At 34.1% G+C, this 27,573-nt stretch overlaps 1 protein-coding gene across 4 annotated transcripts in view; it reads right to left on the bottom strand.

Moving 5' to 3' along the window:
- Positions 1-340: 340 nt before the first annotated feature.
- Positions 341-27,573, bottom strand: part of LOC106466987 (diphosphoinositol polyphosphate phosphohydrolase 1-like) — an 80,795-nt gene continuing 53,562 nt past the window's right edge. For all 4 annotated transcript variants that reach the window (XM_013927299.2, XM_022395074.1, XM_022395075.1 and 1 more), the window contains 3 exons: positions 24,238-24,393; positions 17,452-17,536; positions 341-3,887 (listed from right to left, as the gene is read on the bottom strand). In XM_013927299.2, coding sequence (XP_013782753.1) covers positions 3,775-3,887; positions 17,452-17,536; positions 24,238-24,393 — 354 coding nt within the window. In that variant the 3' untranslated portion in view covers positions 341-3,774. The remainder of the gene's footprint in view (positions 3,888-17,451; positions 17,537-24,237; positions 24,394-27,573) is intronic.

Genomic DNA, 27,573 nt, shown 5'->3' on the forward strand with positions numbered 1-27,573 from the left:
ATGACAAATCACAAGGGCAATTTTTCAACTACTTGAATAGTTAGAATAATCAATAATAGTAATAATCAGAAATACTAATTTATATTAGTTGATTATTGTCATGACATCAGTTGATTTAGACGTAATTTTTATTAATTATTTTATGTGACACTAATCAATATTCATAGGTAATCAATAATATCAATTAAGTTAATTTTCCAGTTCTAAATTGGTCATCAGACAGAACATGGCTGGATGTGGTGACATGGACTAAATTCATTTTAATATAATGTACTCACCCTCTGTATATATATACAAAGTTTTGATAAAAAAGTCAAGAATAACTAAAAACATTACAAAAAATACACAAAACACAAACATGCTAAACACTATATTAATGATTCAATATATGTACTCAACTTTAAATTATTCAACACAGCAGCACTACAGATAAACAATCTCAACAACAGTTTTTTGTACACTTTTATTTGTTCAATTACTTAGCAAGTTTTCAACACTTCTCACAAACTTATGTGAAATGTAAAAAAAAAAAATACAACAAACCAATTTCAAGTTTTCACAATGCATTACACAAATTTAAACATACTGTACAAGGAGAATGAATACTACCTGGTGTCAACAATTACATTTGGAGGAACTACAATTATTTAATAGACTAATTTTGAAACTTTTTTTTATCTGACAATAACTAAATTACATAGAATTTTAATTGAGTAAAACTGAAAACTGATTTTATAAACCATTTTAGCTGCAATTATCTCAGAGAGATAGATGAACTATCAAAGAATCAGAGAGTTGTATTTAATCTGACTTGTCTTTGGTAAATCAGGTAATAGTCCAACACATTTTTAAAAAAATCTTTCAACTTCAAAATATGCAGTGTTTATATACATTTAGCTTTTGCACAAGAAATAAGTTATTTATGTGTTCACTGTTTAACCAATATGGCTCTTTGCAAAAATTTGGAATTTAAGTTTATCTTTAGTCAGTGATGGCAACATAAAACAAGCGTAATTGAAATATTTAAAAAAGGGGGTAAGTAGAATGAGAAATGAGCAAACACTAAACAATTAATTAAAACTAGTGCTTGCATAACCTATGAAGTTTAGTGCATACAGTTATTCACAGAATTGGTAACTATTATTTTTAATTTTAAGGTCCCCAGTTAGACAACACTATAATAAACTACTTGCAGTAAGTTTTAAGTTAAGTTTTAAATATATATATATACATACACACACACTATCTAGTCCAAGAAAACACTGTTCCCTATTTTCATACAAAGTGCTTACACAATGCATTATATTCAATGAAAAGGTTGCTATAATGCAATGTCTGTAGAATTATTTCAATAAGACTGTTTCTTGATTAGTTTTTTGTTGTTGAAAAGTAAAATAGTTTAAAGGTAACACTAGAAAAACACAAGTGCATTTCAAATATATCCTGAAAGTTGAAAGCACCTATAAATGAACTTTTACGTTATTAGTTAAAATATCAATTATTTTATATTTGTTTCAGTTAATTTCAATTTCTTGTTCATTAAATATCTTCATTTTGAAGACATTCAAGATGTACATTAACTTTACAAAAAAAGGTTTATTACACTATAACTCCAAACAGAAAAATAAAGACAACATATTAGGTATCTAATAAAAAACTCGTCCCTAGAGAAAAGCCAGCATCTTAAATTCATATATTTCAGTTTTACTTTACTTACAATTATGAAAAAAGGTATAGATTATCAATTTTTAATAATGACTTCCAAGTTCAATACCACCTTGTTAAATATAATGTCAATCAACCTTTTATTGTTTCTTTTTCCTTCATTTTAATAAACACAGCTACTTTACATCTGTACTTAATATATTACAATAGTTCTAGCAGATTGTAATAACATCCTAATGACAATTGTCACAAATAATCATGAAGATGTTTATATGAAACAATCATGCATTCTAGCTGTGGTGTCACTATAAACTGAATACACTGTATAAGAAAAAGAATAAAATAAGAAAATGTAATATCAAGTACTTCGGATAAGAAGCTAGAATATCTCATTAAATTTAAAAATGACCATTACATTTTCATATTTGTGTTTAGACTTGATTTTGACCAGGTTTAAAAAATTCAAAAGTAAAATTGAATTAACTAGAAAACTAGATATTCTAAGTGTACCATATATGACATTAAACACCTAGATGTGTAGAGATTCAGAGTCTGCTCTTTTTGAGAGTTCTTACATAAATTCAAAATATATTTTCAGATCTCACCATTAAAGTGTATAATTTTCAACAGTACTTAAGTGCTTTCTTAACACAATTTATATTTTGTATAGAATATACTGTAATTAATGATCATCATAATACAACTCAGAAGTTACTTGTTAGAGATTGTTATACAGGTATAGTAATTATAAAGAAAAGTTTGAAAATTTAGCAATTCATCATTTCATATATTTTGTCGCTTTCCTGCATTGACTTATATTGATTTATTTCATATCTACAGTCCTTTATTTTTACACAGCTGAAATTTTCCCCACAATGGCCATTATTAACTAATTTTTCAAGTGTGAATACATGAGAAATAAATAACATTTTTAGTGTCAACTTGCACATAATTCATTCCTCTAAAAAAAAGCCAAAACCAACTAGACTTGAGGACAATTCTACATGGTTGAGTATGTCTCTTCAATTTAATACCTATAGCAATTTCTTCTTTACACTTATGAGACCTCATTTAACCTACTTGAAGTACATTTTGGATTAAAGATTAACTGTTACTACACAAAATTCCTGAAGTCATATGCAACTACATAAATGTTATATGTTGGAGCATTGTACATTTTCATCAATTTTACAATCATTACTTTTTGTTTTCATTCACAAACTCATTTTTACTTTGGATCACATCAGTTTCACTTTTACTTGATGAATGAAGTAGTTTTTAATTTACTAGATTTACTTCATGTCACATCGAGTTTTACTTATACTTCATGACTTCAATTTTTAGTTAGTTTTTAAGTTAAACTACTAGTGTACTTTGTATTAAACTTTTACCTTGCTTATGACTGACAGGCCAGAGTTTTATTCAAGTTGTGACTTTCATTTTTGTTTTAAATCACAGAGTGACAGATTAGTTTCAGTTTGTTTTAACTGACAGACAACTTGTTTTACTCTATGAGAGATTACTTTTTTTAATACTGTTAAATCAATTTTAAAGAGTTTTTAGTTCACAGACTAGAATTTTGCTCTGTAATATACCAGTTTTACTTTATATCTAAACAGAAATAATTATTATTCCATATCAGGTTAGATACAATTAGATTTAGTCCAGAAGCATGTAAAATAATTTAGCTTAAACTACAGAACACCAAAAAAATGTCATACTGTAATGGTTTTTGAAACATACTCAATTTACTGTTTTCTGGATAAGAAGCTTTTGGTTTTGAGTGACAAGCAACTTGCCACTAAACACACACACACACACACACACAAAAGAATAAAAAAAATCAACTATTTAGGAACACAAGCCTTGGGGTAATAAATACATGTGGCACTGGCAGCAAAGATGTAGAGGACTTGCACTGGAAATAACAGGAAAACATCTGGGAAATAGGCCAGATCCACCTATTCCAGCAGTGAAATGGACCCTCTCCCAGGACCAATCTATAAAGTCACATGCTTCGGTAACAGAGGGTCACAGAGCAGTACCATACAGACAATGACATGAAAAAAACACTGTCTTCTTTGAGATGTACTACACAAAGAACCAATGTCATGGCACTTTGTCATTTTTAATGAGTAATTTTATGTAGTCACATTGTACTGGCTTGTGAACAGCCAACACATCCATTGCCTTTTCAAGAGTAAACCACTGTCTCTTGCGACCTAGAAATACAGAACATTTTTTTTGCATCAACTATTTTAAAAAACTGTTTCATCACTGTTAGAAAAAGAAGCTAAACTATCTACAGAGATTAATTGGTAAAAATAAATAAATATATATAACCAAAACATCAATAAGATTCAGCTGTGGATACAAATAACAAAACACAGATTTCTTTTTTATATATATACCATAATTCTTAATGTGACTTATAATATAATACTTTGAAAGTTAAGATTTTCCTTACCTGACAATGTATTTCAGATAGATTCCACTCCACAGAACTAAAAGCTATTACATTTCACCACTACTGAAAAAAATCTTTACACATGCATAAAGTCATGAACAAAACTCCCACCCCTACACAGATTAATATGTATTGGCAAGTCTATGATGTAATTATCATCAGATTATAGCCCTTCACCAATAGTTGGGCAACACATTCTCCATGCACAATAGACCCCATGAGCATGAGGAGAGGTAAGTATCTATCTGAAATATATTTTCAGGTTAGGAAAATGTTAACGTTGGAAATGTTACTCACCTTTTCACAGAACTGACAGCTAGAACCTTATATTGATGAAATGGTGGTGGTGGGGTGGGGGGCTGGTGTAGATAAGGAACTTAAAAAAAAAAAAAGAGGAGCTCCATTCTGCAATTATAGCATCCTTCTCCAATAAAGGTGGGAGAGCAAAAGGTAGTGTCAAAATAATTTTCTGTGTGGTGCTAAAGTGTCACATAGGTGGATGGAATGCAAGTGATCAGTTAGGCATGGATGTGAAGTGTGGCTAGGGTAATAAGTCAAGCTGCACAACATGTAAGAAATATGTAAGTGAAATGTGTACTAGAAAAATTAAGTACAGAGAGAATCATTTCAAACCTGCATCCTGAGGCAAGTGCAGGACACATCCAGCTGGCCTAACCAATATAAATGGTTTGGTCATAGAGTAGGGGATGGCCTGCACTATACTTCCAGGTAACATCCCAGCCCTACTTCCAACTGTTTGGATGCATCCATTTGATCTCTGCTAATGATCCAATTTAAATGTTGAAAGTCCACAGACTTATTGTTGAGCCAATGAAGGGAGGGATGGGGGGGCTCACACTAGTGAGATTCACCTTGAATGCGATCATTCCACATCCACCTCCCCAGTGGCTTGGGAAGCAATGGTTCTTTCTTTACTCCACTAGAAGAAACATCTTATATCCCACATCATAGTTATTTTTTAATTTATGCAGTTTTTGTTGCAGTTGTTAAGGGTTGTTTTGATAACTAATATATATATATATATGATATATACACAAATAACAGGATTGTTGTGGAATCTGCATATTCGACCAATTCTGACTCACAGCATCACTGTCAGAGCTGTACAAGTCTGGGACTGGAGACCAAAAAAGTTGTTGAGAGGAATTGCAAAAGCAGCAATGAGAGGATTCCCAAAGTGGGAGAAGATCTACTGAAAACACCAGCTGGTGAAGAAATGACCCAGTGGGAAGGATCCAGTCTAAGTAAGATAGTCCATCTGCAACAAGGGTCGAAACTCCTGAAACCTGACAGGCCAACAGCTGAATGTGGTGATTTTGGACTCAAAAGAAAAAGTCTAGAGCAAGAAAACAGAGGTTCAGAGAGCTAGTGTCTCCCTGTTGCTTCATGTAAAAAACAACAGTGGAGCTGTCTGAATGGATCATGATAAGATGATAAGAGAGATGAGTGGCCAATATCTTGAGGACTGCACCCTACCTGGACAGAGAGGCATGGGTTAAAGGTTTGGTGTATTTGTTTACAATGTGCTTACTGTGCTGCACTGACCATAAGTATTGAATTCAAATTTTGTAACATTATAAAAATTCAGACTTACTGCACCACCACTGGGGGTTAGAAGATTTAAGTACAAGTGGATCATGTGGGATCAATTGAGTCACCAAGGCAGCAAGAAAGGGAGAGAGAGAGTAACACAAGAGAAGGCATGGATCTCTAGCCATATTCCACTGATCAGTATCACCAAACTAAAAGAAAGTATACTGGTGCATCAGAGAGGAACAAGGGACTCAAGTCTCTCTTTAAAAAAGGGACAAAAGTTCTTGCTCCAGAAGAGAAGAAGACATGAGAAGTTTGTTAATCAGATGCCATTAGTCTTGAAGATGCAAAGGTGAAGGCTAAGCCTACCCCACATACAAATTAAGAAAGACCCCTTCCCCTAGTTAATGAGATACTTGGTGGGGGATGGGGGTCAATACTGATTTGGAGATCCTGATCAGCCAACCCAAACAAGATGACTCCCAAGAGAAAAGGTAAGTTGCAACAGTACATGCTTAATTGGATAGGGTAAGTAGAAACCAATCATCCATCACAGAGTATTAGAAATGAAAGCCTAAGGAATGTATCCTATATGCAAAAGCCCTCCAAATATAACTGAAAACATACAGGGCTGTAGACAACCTGAAGGGAAGAGCTTTGAATTGAATATTTGAGTGTTGTGGATGAACCAAAGGAAGGAACAGTGGGGTGGACAAATTGAAAAAAAGCATTGATGTTGGCATCCACATGTGAGAGAATACTCACCTCAGAGTGAGAAAAAACATCTATCTTGAAACAAGGAAAAATCAAAGTTGTTTCACGTTGAGAGACTAAAGACTGGTTTCCAATCATAGATCTATCACACATGAACTGACTTTTTGTTCCAAAGATGTAAATAAAACCCCAGAATGGGGGGTCAAGGACTTGTTTTATAACATTCATAATCTGGAAGGAGAGAAATTTATCTCTGAAGCCAGCAACAGCCAGCCTTTTAAAAGGAGGATAGTAACAATAGGATGAGGAGCAGGAAATGAGGCAATCCCATGAGGCTCTTGAGAGTGAGAAAGCTGGTGGATCCCCCTGCTCCTCAGAAATGCAAGAAACAAAAGTGAGATGACTGCTAATGTGCTCCTTCAACTTGAGATTCCAACATATAAAGAACACTCAGAAAACCTCATCACAGTGGAATGGTGCAGCAAAGATGTTTCTGAGAAAAAATTAATGTTGGCAAATTTCAGAAAGTAAGGCATTCCAACCAAGTAAACCCAGAAACAAAAACACCAAGTTAACTTGGGATTGGTTTGTTGTAAATTTTGCACAAAACTACACAAGCACTGACAAAAAAGACAAGAGTAAAACACTAAGGTGGGGTTGAGGACCTGTTCTATAGCATTCATATTCTGCAGAGAGGAGGAGAGTTAAAGATCAGAGAAAACACCTGTGTAAGGTAGGAAGTAGGAGGGCCAAGCTTCCAATGGACTGAAGCCAGAAAGAGTACTCCTGAGACCATGATAGACAACACTCTGAGATTGGAAGGGGGGGGGGTGTCATATAGTAACAAAACGACAAGGAATAGGAGAAACCAAAGTGAGCAGAGATCATTGCTGACAAGTTGCTTCAGCTCGAGATTCTAAAGTATACAAAACACCCCTCAGCCTTATTATGAAGGAAGAGTGTAACATGGAGACTCCTGAGATTTCAACTAAGTAAATCCAGAAACAAAGTTAAATTTGAACACAATGGAAGAAGAAAGTTGAGAAACAAATGGAAAACAGGTTGCAACATAATATCCACTATATGTCCATGCTTCAATTTCTTTCAAAAGTTGAGCAAGAATGGGACAAAGATAAGCAGACTACGGACAAGAAAGATAAAGAGGAGATCTCCAAGTTGAAAGATGAGATTTAAGTGATTGAGGCTCACACAACAAGGTAGCCCATGATTCAGGAAAAAACAACTAGAGAAAGAGCAAAAAAAAAAAGTGTCCCAGAGCTGTGTAATTAGAGCAGCAAAAGGTGAAGGTAAGATTATCTGATCTTCATTGGGAAGAAGAAACAAAAAAGCATTTAAAGATGGGGCAGGCTCAACTGAAGCAACATAAGAAAGAGGTTGGGCATCCTGGATCCCAGCTCAGAATGGGACTAACCACTTGATACATCATAGTAGTGAGTTACTCCTGTTGAGGAGAGTCAGTATCTCAGGAGATATCAGAAACATGAATAATTGAATTCATAGTCCAAATGATTCACAAAACTATTTAGATATTTTTGGTTTTCTAAAGCTGGCCTAGTATATTCATGATATATAGGCCTTCGTCATCACTGTAAAGATGAAACTGAAGAATAGTTAACTCAATGCATGTAGGAGGGTCAAAGTGTGCATGCCACAATTTTTTCATAGTTACATTCAAAGAATTAATTATAAATGTATATTAACAGGGTTTCAAATCAGTGAGGGCCTGGGAGCCAATGGCAACCAAAAATGCCGGTGGAGGGTCAAAGTGTGCATGCCACAATCTTTTCATAGTTATATTCAAGAATTAATTATAAATGTATATTAACAGGGCTTCAAATTAGTGAGGGCCTGGGAGCCAATGGCAACCAAAAATGCCGATGGGCCCATAAAAAGTGTCTACTAGGTAGCCCACACATCCGCCTTAAAATCAAAAGAGCCATTAAAAGTTGGACTCCACATAAGTTGATCTAATAGTTTCTTATCCAAGCAGAACTTCTGACAAAACTATGAAAGGACCTTCCCAAGTTTATGAACATTCATCAGTCATGTATCCACAAATGTCATCAATATGAACGCCTGTGTATTCAAAGTAAATGCACTTTCATTAATAAAAATGCCATCACTTTGTCCAAAGTTTTTGTATCAGTGTAATGGAATTGATATATAAAATTTAATTTATAAAATCTGAAATACAGGGTGATTATTAGAACTTTTATGAAGATGACTACTGTTTAAAATCAGAATATTACTTTTTAACTTTTTTGTATATGACACTAATCCTGCATGAAGGCTCACACATTTGAAAGATGTACATATAAGTTCTTTTTTGTCAACACTTTCCACAAACAGGCAAGTAAAAATTGCAAACTTGTAAGATTTTTGGAGAATCTACCTTACTGCATGCACATTGTTTGTAAATGTCTGCATGTTATGGTAAACCCTTCTCAATCCAACTTTGCAGACTGCACTAGCCAAAAATAATTAAAAAAAAACAATATTACCGTTTTACCGGTCATGTCAAATCGCAAGTCATCGATTGCTGATTATCATAGCACATAATCAACCTGATCCCGATTATGTATAGAAAAGTTGATAATGTTATTGTGTAATATTGTTGACAGTTTAACCTTAAAAACTGTAACGACTACAGAAAATGTACTTTGAAGCTTCATTAAATTTGAAATAGTTGAAGTTATAAATAAATGTGCCATGAAAAATAATCACAATCTCTTTTAAATTTTTAATTTGAATGAGTGCAAAATAAAAATTGGCAATAACATTGTTGCTAGTACATGGTTGATACATAACATTATGTGACTGTTGTGGGAGACAAACAAATTGTTGAGGTTCATTGCCTAAATTCATCATTCACTTCAGCCGTAAGTTTGAAGACTTTTGATATCACTACACAATTTGAACTAACCAAAGTATTCCATCCAAAGGTCAAATAAAGTGACAGTATTTGAGTTTTCATTCATAAAGAGATATCTTCAATTCGGTTGCTGAAAGATTTTATTTTTAATTGGACTATTCGTATCTTTTTTGTGAACATAATGATCAACTTTCCAACCTTAAAAAAGAAAAAGAAATGACAACTTTAAATGAATTATTACAAAGAAGGCCCACAGAGTGCTGGTTAAGTTACTTAAAATTTAATACCTCCCATCTCGACACACCTGCTTTCATCGAATTGGTTTTAAATCTTAGCACTTACTCTGTCACTTCTGACATTTGTAAAAAATCACAAAATATTAGCTCTTACTGTTGATATAGACGTAAACACTACCCTGTTAGTTACAGGTGCAACAGGCAGTCAGTTACAAGAATTGCCCACCTTCGTGATTCTTGTTTTTCAACCATTTGCTTTCTACTTGAAAAGCTACAAACATTTAGTTTTATTTCATTCAGAGGCAATCCAACCAATCAGCAATCACGTTTGTCGAGCCACAACTGACTTTAAGGTAAGTTCTTGGAACTATGAATATTCATAAATAACGTGACTGTTAAATGATGAAATGGAAAATTCCATAGCTGTCCATTAGGTTAGTTATTTTTTGAATATTTGTATTTACTTGTTTACCATTTTCAACTTATAGTGACATTTCCAACAGTGACATGCGCTAGTTAAACAACTGAAAAACCCTCATAATGGAAAATAGTGGGATATTCCAAATTTCCAATCGCTCTTTTGTCATGCACTTTTCAGTGACCTCCCCAGACTATGAGCTAATATACAGTGTGGTTCTACTGTATTTTCACGTAAATAAACTGCTCCCTGGTATACCCCACACCTGAGGAAAGAAGTTCAGATAATTATTGGAAGTTAAGGATACAACTGCAGTAACAGTGTAAGCGAATTATACATGGATGCTATTGGGATAAAGATAGAGAAAAATAGTTTGATTTGACAACTGAATTCTAGTGCAATTGAATTAGCCTAAGTGGACTTCTGACAAGAAGAAGAGAACTTTATATTGTTTAAGATATAACTACGATCTCCATAGTGTAAATAATTTTGTACATACATTTAACTTGTTTTGAAGACACCTACTGTAGAAGAATCCATAGTCCAACACACCCATATATTTACATTACTATATATAAAATTAAAAAGGAGCTTTTGACATTTGGCGAGCCACAGCCAGAGTTATACAGTGGTAAATGGCAGTAGAGGAAAACATGAACAAAAGCAGAAATAAATATGCCTATATATGCACAACTGTAATAGTAGCACAAATAGTGTGGAGATAACAATCATGCTATATAACCATGTCAAATTTTGTTACATGGATAGAAAGAGGAGAACATCTCGGGTTAAAATACTGTAAACTATGAGAGTTTGTTAAACAATAACAAGAACTAGAGAGAGAAGAGCAGCAACAGAGAAGAGGAAGACAGACTGAAAGGAGAAAAGGAAAGAGAACAAAATGAGAGAAAGACTGGAAACAGGAAGAGAGAGAGAATAAGAGCACAAATTGAGAAAGAAAAAAAGGAAAAATAGAGAGAATAAGAGCACAAACTGAGATTGCAAAGCTCACCCAACAAAAGGAAGAAGGATCCATGAATGACAATGGAGTCAGGGCCAGCTAACCATTTTGACCAAATTTGATGAACAGAAACATGACATGGATATGAAAGATTTGCCCCAAGTCAGAACTGGGACAAAGATGACTGGGCAGTTTGTCTCAGCCCACTTCTCACAGTAAAAAGCCTACAAGTATATGCAGGCATGACTTCAGAAGATGCCATGGACTATGACAAATTAAAAGTGGCTTTGCTGAAATGATATAAACTTACTTAAGAAAGTTTTTGCCAGAAGTTCAGAGAAGTCAAACCTGACACTGGAGAAACAGTATTTCAGTTTGTGACATGTCTATGGCAATACTTCACAAGATGGACTGACATGGCCAAATGTGAGAATAGTTTTGAGGGACAGGCAGACCTATTAGTACGTGAACAGTTCATAATCATGTGTTCAATTGACACATCACTGTTCATAAGGGGGAGAGAGCACCAAAAGATGTGGAGGAGATGATCAAGCTGGCAGAACAGTATCTGGAAGCCCAAGGAGGGAGTATAACTGGCAAGTCAAGTGATGGCTAACCAGAAGCATGAGTCTACCAAAGGTGACAGGAGGTTGATTAGACAGAAGGGAGAAGAGATGCTATGTTTGTTATAAAATGAGACACATTGCAAAGGAGTGCAAGTCCATTACCAGCAAACAACAGTAGAAATCTCAACATAAAGCAGTTGGAGCTATTTACAAAGATAGTGTTGGTTAGCAAAAAGAAAAGAGTGAGTGGCACCATGGATGCTACTGCCAGAAGAAACAGAATCAAGAAAACATGCCAGATTCACCACAAGAAGGAAGTGACAATTCCATGATTGATCAGTGCACGACTAATGGTCAGATCAAATTAGCAAACAGATCAACAGTGCAAGTAGTGCTTGGAGCATGTGACAAACATCAAGAGGTGATATCAAATTACAACATGCCAGTAAGTGAAGGATATGTTTGAGATAAGAAAGTGAAGATTCTGCAAAACACTGGGTGAAGTAGTGAGAACCAGTCTAGTATCAAATGACCAGATGACAGGAAAGTCCATCTGTGTATGCTAACTGATGGAACAGTGAAGAAATTGCTCATATCAAAAATAAAGGTGGATACTCCATATTATGTAGGAGACCTTGAAGCCATGTGTATGAATGCACCAATGTATGACTTGGTGACTGGAAACATAACAGGTAGTAGAAATTTGGAGGAACTAGACAGAAAGAAGGTTGATGAAGCACCTGCAGTCAACACCAGAGCTCAAAAGGCAACAACTCGAATGTAGGTTTGCAGGAACTGAAGGAAGCACAGAAGAAAATCGAACATAAGACAAAGGGGAAAGATACTTATAGAATAGAAGACCAGAAGGGAGTTCTATACCAGATCTATCAAGACAGTTATTCTGGGGAAGTTAAACAGAATACCGGACTCAAGTGATGAAGTCTGCTCGTGAATCAATTGTGGGAGGACACCTAGAAACAAAGAAGTCAGACAGAATCATTAGTAGCTTCTATTGGCCAGGAGTCACTGGAGATGCGAGGAGATTCTGCAGGTCATGTGACATCTGCCAAAAGACAATACCTAGAAGGAAGGTAGCCAAGGTGTCATTGGGAAAGATACCCCTCAAAGAAGAATCATTCAGCAGAGTAGCTATGAACTTGATTGGACCACTAGCACTTATTTCTGACAAGGGCAACCAGTATGTGCTGACAGTAGTTGACTATGTGACATGTTATCCAGAAGCAATAGCACTAGCGAAGACAGAGAGAGTAGCAGAAGCTCTCCTGAAGGTATTTTGCAAAGTAGGCTTTCTGGGAGACATTTTGAGTGACAGAGGAACCCAGTATACTACAGAACTGATGCAGGAAATGTGCAGACTCATCAGTACTCGGCAGATCTTTACTACCCCATACAATCCTAGATGTAATGGATTTTGAGTCAATGGAGTTTTAAAGAGCATGCTAAATATGAGCCAAAAGAGACCATGTGACTGGGACAAGTGCTTGCAGATAGCAGTATTTGCTTATCGTGAAGTCTCACAAGCAAGTATAGGATTTTCACCATTTGAGTTACTGTATGGAACAACAGTACAAGGTCTGATGCAAATATTGAAAGAGCTATGGATGAGAGAAGAAGAGTCAGAAGTAAGGAACACATATCAGTATGTGTTAGGCCTCAGAAACTGATGGGAGAAGACCTGTCAACTTGCTTGACAGAGCTTGAATGCAGCTCAAGGTAGTCAGAAGCATTTCTATGACAAGGCCAAGAACTGATGTTTCAAGGTCAGACAGAAGGTCTTAGTTATGCTGCCCTTGGACCACAACAAACTTACCCTGCAGTGGAAAGGACGTTTTCAAGTAGAGGAAGAACTCAACAGAATGGACTATAAGGTGAATATGAACAAGAAGACCAAGATCTACCATGCCAATCTGTTGATGAAGTATTATGGGAGAGAAGAAGACCTAATGGGTGCAGCTATTGAAATACAGATGGATGTTGCAGGTGTGGCCATCATAGATGCAGAACCAGAAGACAGTGACTTTGTCTCAGAAGATGAGGACCTACTAGACCTAAGACCACTGGGTGCAGATGAGACATACAACGATGTCAACATCAGTAAAGAACTCACTGGCAAGCAGAAAAAAAAGAGCTACAAGACTTACTGTGCCAGTATGCAGATATCTTCATGGATAGACCAGAAAAAACAGACCTTGCACAACAGAAGATTGAGACCACAACCAGGGATCCAGTCAGAGTGAAGCCCTATCAGATGCCTTATGCAATGAGAGACCTGATAAAGTAGGAAGATGAGGCACTGTTGGAAGCTGAAATCATGGAGCCATCAAATTCAGCCTACTGTTGTAGATGTAGTTATGAAAAAGAAGGATGGATCAAGCCACTTCTGTATAGACTTCCAGAAGCTGAAACTCATGGCAAAGTTTGACTCCAGACCTATGGGCAACCCAGAGGCTATCATGGCAAAACTAGATGGGGCCAGGCTCTTTTCAAAGATAGACATCAGTAAAGGTTATTGGCAGATGTTGATGGAGATGGGATCTAAAGAGAGGACAGCATTTGTGACACCAGATGGGTGTTATCAATTTATGCAGATGCCATTTGGGTAAGTCAATTCAGCAGCAACATTCAACAACATGATGAGGAGGAAGTTGCACAAAACAACCAACATAGAGCACTATGCGAATGACATTCTGACATACACTACAAGATGGGAAGACCACCTGAAGAAACTTAGGGAGCTGTTCCAACAAGTTAGGGCAGCAGGTCTTACCATCAGAACATCCAAATGTTACATTGGATATTCTGTGCTGGAGTTTGTTGGACAAAAGGTGGGGGACCAACAGATAGCCATGGAAAAGAAGGTAATCTGCATACAAGATACACTAGCTCCAATAACCAAGCAGCAAGTCAGATCCTTCCTGGAATTAGCAGGATACTACAAGAAATTCATCCCAAACTATGCTGAAGTTAGCAACATTGACTGACCTGACCAAAAAAGGCTTGCCCATCAAAGTGAAGTGGGACAAACCACACCACTTGGTATTTCAGAAATTAAAGAACATGTTGGGAAGTTCGCCCATTCTTAGGATGCCAGTCTTCAACAAACCATTCATTGTTCAAGCTGATGCTTCAGACATTTAAATTGAGACAATACTCTTAAAAGAACATGAAGATGGACTGTTTCTTGTAATTTATATAAGTAAAAAGCCAATGAGTAGTGAGAAAAACTACTCCATGATTGAATGAGAGTGTCTGGCCATCATCTTTGCCATTTGGAAGTTCCAGAACTATCTATACGGGAAGGAGTTCATCATCCAGACAGACCATCAACCACCTCCATACATTCAGATGTGCAAAATCAACAGTGTGAGGATTATGAGGTGGGCATTGTACTATCAGAACTACAGGGTCCACATTGAAACCATCAAAGAGACTGCAAATGTTGGTACAGATATTACGAGTAAACTTTCTGGGTGAGTTTAAAACAGTCTTTGCATATAGTGAAAAAACAACGTAAATATTTTTCTTGGAGAGGGGCTTACTGCCAAATATAAAAGACTGTTTAGAGTAGGTAGTATTATTTATTAACTTATTTTGTGTTTGTAATTCATTTATGTCGAGGCTATGGAAATTTCTAGAAGGCCTAGGTAATAGATGACCAGATGAGCAGAAAGAGAGTAAAGTCATGTAAAAAAGAAGTTCAGGCTGAGAAAAGTTAGAAAACATAAAGTTAACCATTGTGGGAGTGAATGGACTAACGGTTGTTATGTTAAACCAAGATTAACAGTTTGAAAGAGATAAGGAGAATAACACATACATATACATATTATTTTTAACACAAGTGGAATGCGTGCTGTTCATTTATTGTCAAATTTATTGCCAACAACTCGCAGACACCTACTGTAGAAGAATCTTTAGCCCAACACACCCAAATATTTACATTACTATATATGAAACTAAAAAGTAGTTTTGACACCTGTGTCACATGACATGCATGTGCTCTCTATTATTGATTTTTTCCACCCTTATATGGGCTTCAGCGTGTCCAACTAATTAGAAGTACACACTTTAGATATTAACAAGCAAGAATATAAAATCTGAGCTTCCAATTTTCTTGCTTTACTGAAATATCCCTATATTTGTTCCACCACCCATGACATGCCCTCTCATCTCTTCCTCTCTTTCATGTATTGTCTGTAATTCACACTGAATTGCTATTGAACATATTTACAACCAAAAGAAAGAGGATATGTTTCATTACAAAATTTGTTAAATAATTATTTCATTTTTGCCTGCAATAAGTACACACTATACTTGTCATTCAACTTGTTCAGCTCCAATCCGTTAATATAAATATTTTAACCTATTTATAGCTTAGTTAGAAAGCCTTTTAATTATAGTAGTTTGTGGACATTATATTCTAGTGCCTGAAATATTCTTTCTGTGTTCTAAAATGCATATTTAAAAGCAACATGAATTAATTTTGAAAAACCAACAAAGTATGAAAAAATAGTCTTGCCAAAGTACATTCTCAAGTGGAAATGGGCCTATAGCTAAGGCAAGTGCTAGATTTCTTGATTTTATGTATATATTTTTACTTATTATATATATATATATATATAATCAAAATTTACTAAAATGTAAAGATTAGAAACTTATTAGGTTATATAACAAAACTTAAATGAAAAATTCCTCCTTATCACCCATTTGTGTAATCCTTGCAGTTTGAGGTTGTGATGTAACTCAATACACTGTGATACATTGGGACTCGTATATTGTGAGATGGTTTAGTCATACCATAAAACAATAAACCTAAAAGAAAGCAGGTGTTAAAAATTAAAAGGCTGTTAGTATATCTGGAAGGAAAAAAGTATTTCTGATTCAATTTCATATTTTTTGAACTTTTCATTTTACTATACATTGATGATTTCACTACAGTTAGTGTTAGGGTACAGAAAGTAAGAAATGAAGCGTAAAGTTTTAACAAATAACTTTTTTTTTTAACATTCATTTAGGAGGTTCTAGAGGTTAAGCAAGTGAAATATAAAAACTGTAAGATGAAAAGAAGTATATTTATTCTTAGTATGAAATTATCTTTCACTTAGACTGAGTCAGTAAAGGCTTTGGAAAGTCATTGACAAATTTTTAGTGAAAATACTTTGTTAAAATATCAGATTTTTTGTGTGCAAAATACCCTTAATGTTTACTAAAAGCTTGTCAAATTTTGTGAAGGTGCGCACAGTAAATTCAGAGTTATGGTACATATAGCTTCTTGGTTACATGGCAATTACCTGATCTGACAAATTTACTGAGACTCTATGTATAAGGGTTAACGAACTCATTCACTAGAATATAATATTGGGTAATAGTACTGTAAAAGGAACCATATCACAAACTCGTGTTCCAAAGTTTTGTAACTGGATTAAGAAAAGAAATCAAATTAATATAATTCAAAGTCTGAACTGACTTGTTTAAAATTTTGTAGCTTTCTTTGTAATAATCAAGAAAATAAAGGTAAAAAGACTACAATATGAATTGTAACTAAAGGTTATAATAATAATGCAAACATTTTGTAATACTTAATGAAAAAACAGAAAAAATCGAAACAAAGCAGTGCTGAGGAAAAGAATGAGACTTTGCTGAAACACAAGTGCTCATGGAGTAGACTGCACATGGAGAATGTGCTGCTTCCTATTCGATTGGTGAAGTAAGTGTTAATACATATAAGGATGGATGTTTTGTTCAAGAGCTGGTGCATGGCCAAATATTATTTCAGCAGTGGCAAGAGGTAACAGCTATCAGTTCTATGGAGAGGCGAGTGGCATTTCTGAACTATATTTCCTTTACTGTTTGTTTTTGTAGAAAGACAATCTAAATTTTAGTTTCTGTAACAATTCACAAAAGATCTTTCAAATGCATTGATAACTTTTATCACTTTCTTAAAAAGAAAAAGTCCTACCAATGTTTTTTGAATCTTCCCATTCTTCTTTTTCCTCAGTTACAACCAAGACAAACACAGATGTGCGATGTTTTCGTTCAAGATTCTGTAAAAAGACAAGGACTTACACGGATGGAAGATACTGTGTGTAAACTTAAAATGTTAATTAAAATCAGAATAAAACATAAGGAGAAAGGCTTCATATTTTTAACTTGACCTTAACTAAAACCATTTGTTATTATGCCATGATCAGAATTAATGTCATTACGTTGTTGAACCTTATTTCTATCTAGCAACTGTTCATTTTGATGAATGTTGCTTAACCCTACCGATGTAGGTCAGAGGTCAAAGGCTATGTCATCGTGTTTGTTGACTTGCATTCAAAATTTTATCAAACTACTATTCTATGAATGTATATCAATAAGTTTGGTATCAAATTGCAGATTATAATCCAAATTTTAGTAATATATATTAGTTAATTTCTTAGTTTAAAGGTAAGTATTTAAAAAAATCCTAAATATTGATTTTTGTGTGTCACACGATATGTTGAATGCAGCATTGGTTCAAATTAGATGTTTGTGATTTCCAAATACAAAGTATATAGTTTCTTACAAATTAGATACTCAAATTCCCGATATTGAGAAGTTAGAATGTAAAATAAGAACAAGGAATCTTTTTTTAATTTTCTGAGATATTAATATATTTATTGAATCAACCAAGATGATCCTGGCACCTCTTCAATTTTTTAAAATACCTGCTTACACACACCCAATAACGTGTGTATAACCAATCGAAAGCTCAGAATGTTCTCATCATAATTTTTTCAACCTCTGCAAAGTATTTGTGCTGCAAACTTTCTTTTCATGCTAGATTCCAAGCAGTAAAGTAAGACATTAGTGAGCTCGAAATTTAATATTTTTTTTAGACCCAAATACGGCTTAGTTACTAAGCTTGATAAATTATATTGGAATTCTGTGGTATTGATAGAGTAATTTAGGATTTTTGGTTATTTCAAAACGTATATATAAAACCTAAAAAAATAATTTTGTTTCATATCCTTTACATATGAAATTTGATGAGGCTTAGCAACCTACAGCAAGCAGCAAACAAGTAGAAGATATAATTGTTTTCTATACTTTTTTATTTACTATTCTGTGTTTTAAGAAAAATAAGTTTAAGAACTTATTTGTAAATATTAAAAGCGTATTATAACTGAAATGAGACTGTATTTTACAAAATATTAGTTCACTAAAACACAGCCAAGACAGGTCACTTTGTAAAGGTCAGTTTTACGTTATTGGATACAGTAACATAAGTGCACATGTGCTGCATCATTATAACTTCTGTAATGTTGCCAAGCATGGCTGAAAGGTCAATATAATAAAAATATTAATTATATATAGCTGTATAATGTTACAACATTTAAGCTTATTAGACTAAATATTTGTGTTTTCATGTTATAATTTGTAATCATTCTAGAACGAAAAAATCATAATTTATATTATTTCTTAACTTTTTATGGTGGTTACGAGGTCGGTCAAATCAACCCACCCAATACAGAGATACAGCAGTGAAAATAACAGATAAAATATAAAGTTTTTTCTGAAAAAATGTTTCATGATTATCTGGAGGTTATAAAGATTTTGCAACATTCAATGGTGAAGTAAAAAGGCATGAAAAAAACATTACTTAAGAAATCTAAAACTTAATAAAAAATATATTTTCCATGCAAAAGGCTTGTAATGTTTACTAATAATATACAAAATTTTGCGAAGATATTCTTATTTGAAAGTTATAACATGAAAACTATAACAAGCATAAAATGGTTACATGGTTGGCCCCTGGAACTGAGTTTGTACTGAAATAGTTAAATCTCTATTAGTGAAAACTGAAGAAAAAGTAGAATTTAATAATCCATCTATTTCATAATCATCAGGTATCAGCCTTGTGGTATCATCTCTCAAAGGCTCCTACTCCCATCGTAACATTTTGCTTACTCTTAACACATTTGAAAAAAATCCTTCGTATTTGTTTTTACATATTCAACCAACCTTTTCTCATATAGTTTTTTTTCCTAATTTCTCATTTGAATAATTCCCTTGATCTTCCAAAGGCATCCAAACTTCCCATCATTGCAGTAAATTTATGCTTCTTATAATGCTTTTCTTTAATTTTACCCTTTATATCCTTTGTGAGACAACCTGGTTTTTACTGCAGCCACCCTTTGTTGTCTATAAGGAATATGCAAAAAAATTTTTCCACATCTGATCTGTATTTCCAACTGATTTAGTTGTTCAATTTACAGCACATAATTCTTGTATCATCTCTTCTGTTCTTGATGTTCTGGTTGATCAGTTTCTTAAGCCATCCAAGCAATGTGCTGTTGCAAGTGTAAGACAAATGAGATTTTAGGTTGTATCTACCCAAATACTGAATAAAACACTAAAGAGGTTATAATGTCATTGTATAGGTCATTGATTAGGTCACATTTGGAGTATTATATTCAGCCTTGAGCTCCTTACCTTTCAAGGGACATTATATTGTTGGAAAGGGTTTAGAAAAAGATTATTGAGATGATATCTGGGTTGGAAATGTTATGATATGAGGATAGAATGAGATCTCTGAACTTGTTTTCTCTTGAAAAATGAAGAGTTGAAGGGATCTGACTGAGGTGTTTCAGATCATTACGAGAATTGATAATGTTGATGCATCATCTTTTTTCATATTTAATGGTGACAATGGTAAGACTAGGAAACACAAGTATAAATTATGGTAGGAAAGAAGCCATCTTCAGCTAAGATAGCTTTATTTTTCTAACAAGGTGTTTGGCCTTTAGCAAAGGTTGCCTTCAAACGTGGTATATGCAGTAAATTTAAGGTAAAGCTTGAATATTTGAATGGTAAGTGCTGGTTTTCAGGTTTTTTAAATATTTTTTTTAATTAAAGGTTTAATTTAATTTAATGGATAGGACAGCCTAGCCATACCAAGAAGTCCTTTGTTATGTTATGTTAAAAGTTATAATTTTCCTATACAGAAAATATATTTCCGATAAGCACTTACCTACTCTCACATATATAGCTATTCTTATTCAGTGCTGCCCTCAATATGCAAACATTTTTGTGCATGCCACAAGCTTTGCACTCCCACTTACCCACGATTATCATGGTTCCACTGCATCTCATATCTTTGTGCAACAACCCTCCACCAATAGGAGTGCAATACAACCTTCTGATGCATGTGGCTCCCTCTATTCGATTCTTCTGAACTATCCTTTCAATCTTAGGCAGAAATGGAAGCACTGATTTTCAGTGGGGAAGGAAGGGTGAGAAATTTGAATGGAGGTAAGTACCTATCAGAAATATGTTTTTGGTGTCAGAAAATTATAACTTCCGATATGGTACCTTACTTCCTCTCACATATATAGCTAGAATCCCACATTGAAAAGGTGGAGGGACCAGTGCAGGGGATATAAAGTAGCACCCTTTGAAAGTATCTGAAAAATACCTTATACTGATGATCTTCAATATAAAGAATCATCCTTGGGAGACCGCACAACTTCTGTACCAGGTATAAACTTTGCTCAGTGTGCAGACACAAGCAGAAAAAAGGATGAGCACAACCAAAAGGGAGAGAAAATGGTAAGATTGGAATCCAAAACCACCTGAGAACGTACTCTCAATTCCAATGAAGAGAGTCTGCAGATGAATCCTCTACAGACAGTAATGTAGGAGAAAACAAAACTGGATGTGCTCCAAGGTGTAGATTGGCTAGGGTGCAGCAGACCATACATGGCCAGTCAACTCCAGTCCAAAACAAAGCAGCAAAGGGGAATATAACCTTCAATCCATTGTAGGAGGACGGTCCACAATGTGCAAATTGATCTCTGAAATGGGCACATTTGCACGGTCCACAACTAACCAGACATCGAAGAACCTAACATCCAAACGATAGTAGTAACAGGCAACATGTGTGAGGATCTATGTTGATTGGTCCTGCTCTCAATCCAAAACCAGCCACTGGGAACAGTCATCCATGTGATGGTAGGATGAGTGATCCCAATCAAACATGTGAACTTCAATGTGATGGATGAACTCCAAAGCAACACCATCTCCTTGGACAGGATACCACTGCACAGAAGTGGAATGCCCCTAAAATCATATGGAATTGCACCCTCTGCATAGCCATGAAAGCCAGGCAGAAAATTAACCTTTGGAGTGCATCATATAGAAAAAGAGCATTTTTATTATTAGGTTGTCAAGACATTAATGCCCCTTTTTTTGGGATGAAAAAACCTGAACAACTTGTATATCAAAACAAAACATTTATTAAATGGAATAGTCTCCATTCTTATCGATGATGCTATTCCATCTTACAATCAGGTTGTTAATGCCCTAATTAAAGAAATCACTTGGCTTTGAAGCAAAAAACATGTCGATGTCCTTTTTAATACCTTCCACATTTGCATATGTTTTACATTAGAATGGTGTTGCAGTGAACGAAAGCGATGGTCATCTGATGGTGCCATATCTGGAGAATATGGTAAGTAGGGGAGAACTTCCCAACCCAACTCCATAATCTTGTGGTGTGTCAAACGTGCCACATATGGACATACGTTGTTGTGGAGAAGAAGAAGAACACCTTTCCGATTGACAAGTGAAGGGCGTTTCTGATAAAGGGTTTGATTTAAACATTCCAGTTGCTGACTATAGATTTATGCATTTACAGTTCACTGTGGATTGCAGAATTCGAAATGATTTATTCTTTTGACGTCCCACTAAATGCAAAGCATCACTTTCTGCAGATGGATTCCAGGTTTTGAGGTCAGAAGTGGTTTTTGTCTTGGACTGAGCCATTGTTTTTGGCATTTAATATTTGCAGAGAATCCATTTTTCATCATCGGTGACAATTCTGTCCAAAAATGGTTCATGTGCATTACGCGCCAGAAGAGATGAAACAACGTTCACACATAGGAAACGATGATCATTAGAGAGTTCATGAGACACACAAACATCTTCTTTATGGAATTTTCCCATATTCCTTTGATGTTTACATATTGTTTCATGAGAGACATGCAATTTCAGGGTCATTTCACAAGTGTGTTGGCTTGGGTTAAACTCAACAAGCATCTTCAGAGCATCAGTATCAATTACAACACGTTGGCTCCTGCCATCACAATCTTTAGGGCTAAAGTCACTGAATAAAATTTGCTGAACCATCTTTCACACTTACGAATGTTCAAAACATTTCCATAAATTTCTTTAATATTCGTGGCTGCAGACGCATTGCTTCCCTTCTTGTAATTCAAACAGCACTACATGCCGAATGTGTGTCTTGTTGTGTACCATCACTGTAAGGGATTAGAGTATACTAAACTTTACACATTGTATAGGCTACATTAACATGACATTTTATACAGTGGTAAATGAAAGTGTTACAAAACATGACATTAATTTCTTGACAACCTAATATTAGTGCAATGTGCAACCTCATCTCCTTGAACAGGACCATACAGCACTGAACATCACCACACAGAAGTCGATTGCTCCTATAAATGATATGCAATCTTACCTTTTGGATAGTCAAAGACGCTAGGCACAAAATAAACCCTTGGAGTTTAATGGATAGAGATGGTGCACATGAATGGAGGACCAGCATGCTCTACACCAGCAGAATACCACTTCCCTACTCTCAACTGAATGCAGTTGTATATTAGTTATTCATGTATGATCACATTCAGAAGGATACCTTTATGGTGCACCACCCCAGGAACCTGGAAGTGTAAAGTGGCAAGGGCTCCCATACTCCACTTGAAAAACAAGGTGGTATAAAAAGTGGTGGAGAGTCCGGAGGAATGCCAACACCAGAGACAGTGCAATGCTCTGCTCACTTTTGCCACATAAATCCTTTAGCCACACACATATTTCATTAACTACACCACTTAAAGTATTAAACTTTGTTATGTTAGTGAGTATATTGAAGCTGCTGAATGTAAATGTAATTTATTTGAGGTGCTATAGTAGTATAATGAAGCTGTGTGTGTGTGTGTGTATGTGTGTAAGAATGATAACTACATCATCAACATTTATACTACATAATATATATTGTTTGATTTGTTCTGGCTTTCATTTTCTTGGAGCCTGGGATGCCATCTTTACTTGTAGGAAAATATTTTTTCTCCTTAGTACATTTTGGGGTTCTACAGATGAAGAAAACATACACTATATTGACATTGGATATTTTCTTACATTATGTATATGAAGTATACCCTGACCACCATACAAAGTTCAAAAATGATTAAAAGACCCCCCCCCCCCAAAAGAAAATTAAAATATTTTAGACCTATTCAGTGTATTAGTACAGAGGCAAAAATGGCAAACAAGTAACGGTTCTTCGGGTTTGCAAATACATGCACTATGCATTCAATGTTGTACATGTATGAAATATACAAGTATTAATCAGAAACAGTATCCTTTAAGCAAATACCACTGATGAAGTTCAGTTATTTTATAGCAGGGGTTTTAGAGCATTAGAACTAAAATACTATAAACTTCAATTATCCTTTAATTGTTTTGTGCAGTATACTATGATATATAAGCATATCCAAGAAAGCATTGCACTCAAATGAACTCTTCACAAAACATTTGTACAACCACCTTAGTCACATACCATCAAAATGCAAGATTCACAAAAAACAAGTGTAACACTGTTATTGACCCTTTCTTTATAAGCTTTCAAAAGTTTTCTTTCTTTCTCTCCCCCCCTCTCTATACATACACACACACATACAAAGAATGGATGGAAACTAACTTCAAATGTGCCAAGACAGCGCCCTAAGGTTCCAGTAACTCCTGCTTCTTCCATAACTTCTCGAATGGCAGCAATATCAGGTTCCTCATCAGGTTCAAGGCCACCCCCTGGTACAATCCATTTTTCTGGTGCACGGCTACTTGAAACCAGCAAAACCTTGGCACAAAACAAAACACCTTGTTAATATGTTTTTCACTAAATTATATTTTTGTAAAAGCATTCCACAAAATATTATCAGATCTCAAATTAATAAAGAACACAGAAGTGATTAATGAAATATATCTTGAAGCTAAAAATGCATTTTCAACCAACTTAAATGATCATTTAAAAAAATATATATACATGTGTATGTGTTTGTATACAAACACACATCTATATATACACAGTCATACAAATATACAAGCTCTTGAAGATGAAAATTAAACAAAAGCATCATGTTCTTTTCCTCAACATCATGTGCAAGTACACACATTCAATTTCATTCTAGCATTCCATTTAACACTGTCAGGTTTTATATATGGGCCAAATTCTTTACAATACATGTCTGTGACTTGTTGTTGATAAATTTCAACAATAAACAAACAACACACAGTCCACTTGTTTTAAAATAATATATTAAAACAAGACAAACATATAAGCAAAGGTTCATTACACCGTTGATTATCACAGTTCTATCCAGAGCTTTAAATAATTGTCTCTTTTTCGTCCAAGTCCACACACACACATGCAGCTCATAGTAGCTTGTGGCTAATGTCATTCGTTAGCATAACGTGAGCTGCACGTTCCCCAAGTTCACAGTTCAAAGAGCAATAAAACAATAAAATTTAATTATAAATAGATGTATACTGTTACAAACTTAAAGGTACTTAGGATAAAAGAATGTAGTTTCATGTTACAATTTGAAGTCATTCTAGAAAGAAAAAAAAAGGGTAATTTAGATTTATTTCAATTTTTTTTTGGTGATTGTGAGGTCGGTCGAATTGATCGATTCCATTTTGAGATAGAGTAGAGAAAATAACAGATAAACTACAGTTTTACTGGAAAAAAAAACGTTTGAAATGCATTTAGGAGGTTTTAGGGATTACACAAGGGAAATTTGAGATTTTTGAAATAAGGAAAATGATTTATAATTTTAACATAGACTATTCAAAACAAGTACTCAATATATTCTTGGACAAATCTTTATTTAATTAAAAATACTTCACTAAAAATATGATTTTTTTGAATGTGAAAGACTTATAATATTAACTGAAAGACTGCCAAATTTTGTGAAGATATACAGACTATGTTGAAAGTTAGAAGTATTAAATCTATAAAGATTTTAAACTACAAAGAGGTTACATGGTTGGTCAAATTGACTAAGCCCATGTTGAGAGAGTTAATGTTAAGTAGCATATGATTATAGTTTTCACTTCTATATTTAATTTGTATGACATACTTTTGCATTTTCTGGAATTTTATATGTAAAACACTTATTGCTAATTCATTACTTTTCATTTCTATAATTAATGTATTGTATAACATCTAATTGTCCTGAAAATAACACTTACTTAAACCTCTAAATAATATACAATAATTTAATTTATGTATATTTTTATGCTGATTTGCTTCACTAAAATTTAGTTCTAAATAACTATGTTTAACCATTACTATCTTAGAAAATTATATCCTTACCTTTCACAAATCTTTCAAAAACTTTAAGTATTAGATAGGGGATCATGATCTTAGATTGACTGTTCAGATTTATATCTAATCATTCACTGAAATCTTACAAGAAAGATGAGAAAATAGATTAAATTGTAAATCATTCTAAATATTAGAAGTGAGAAACCTTTTCATCAGTAGAGATGATATGTGTAAACATAGTTTTCTCTTTCTAAAGATATGACGACCCTGAAAAGAAATTTCATTTGTTTAAACAAAGTCATTTTTTTCATATTAATATCTCTCGTCTTCTCCATTTCTGGACAAAATTTCATTTGAAAAAGTGTACCTATAGTCAAATGTAATATCTATGGTATATCCAAAGTGTTCTAGCATATAAGTAATCAAATGTAATAAATCACTGTTAATAAAACATTCATCTAATATGACCATAAAACATTTAATTTAGAAACTCTACCAAACAATTATGCACTTGTAAATGATAAATAAGTAAATTCAATATTCACTTTGTACTGTAATTTTGGGCAATAGATCTTTTGACCTTCTTGCTTATAGCCTGCTACTACATTATGTAATTAGGGAGAACTTTTTGACTCTGGTAAACTCTAAAGTACATAGCCAAGGGACTGTAAAGTGTAGACAAGCACTACTGTGTCAGTAAAGTAGTTCCCTCCTTTAGATACTCAAGATACTCCTTGAAGTTTCAAACATGCAAAAACAAACAAACTCATCATCAATCTATGCTAAATAAAAATGTACGAGACTTTCCTGAACTACGAGAACATCTGAACACATAGCAATAAGACTAATAATATTTCTTTGCAAATTATTATTTATTGACCATTTACTACTGATTCCAATGAGAATAAACATAACATCTAGACTGCTCACTCAGATTTCTCTTTTCCACTTTAACAAATCATCTTCCAAGTTTGCTATGAATGTTTAGCTATAAACCTAAACAACTGATCTAAGATAGTAATCCACTGGGACCAACCTAGTAACCATTAAAAACTTTTAAATTAATAAGCAAATGTTCACGAAATTTGGCAGATTATAGTAAAAATTACAGTGCTTTCATACGTACAATATAAAATTTGTTTATTAAGTCTTAAGGTTGTAAAACAATGTTTTTTTATGTCTTTTTTTTTCTTTTTGCATGTTGCCTATCTATTATGCAACATAATATTCATTTTAAGATTAAAAATACTTTTATGCATCAGAAAATTTTCAAATTTCTCAACCAAAATCTTTATAATATCCAGATAGTTATCAAACATTTCTTGAGAAAAAACTTTGTATTTTATCTGTTATTTTCGGTAATTAATCTCTGTATGGATTCAGTAGATTTGACCAATCTTGCAACCACCATATAAAATTAGGAAATAAATATAAATTTTGCCTCTTTAATTCTAAAATAAACAAAATCATAACACGAAAACGTAAATGTTTAAACTAAATAGCTTAAATCTCATAACATTATACATTTACATATATCTATTATTATACTGATATTGACTTTTCAGCTGTACCTGGTTAATAATACAGAAGTTACAATGACGTGGCTCATGTGCACTTATGTTACAGTATCAAATTATATAAAACTGACCTTTGGTCTGTACAAAGTAACTTGTCCTGGCTGTGTTTTAGTAGACTAGTATTTTGTAAAAT

The sequence above is a fragment of the Limulus polyphemus genome, unplaced genomic scaffold (assembly GCF_000517525.1).
Source record: "Limulus polyphemus unplaced genomic scaffold, Limulus_polyphemus-2.1.2 Scaffold2450, whole genome shotgun sequence".
Lineage (NCBI taxonomy): Eukaryota > Metazoa > Arthropoda > Merostomata > Xiphosura > Limulidae > Limulus > Limulus polyphemus.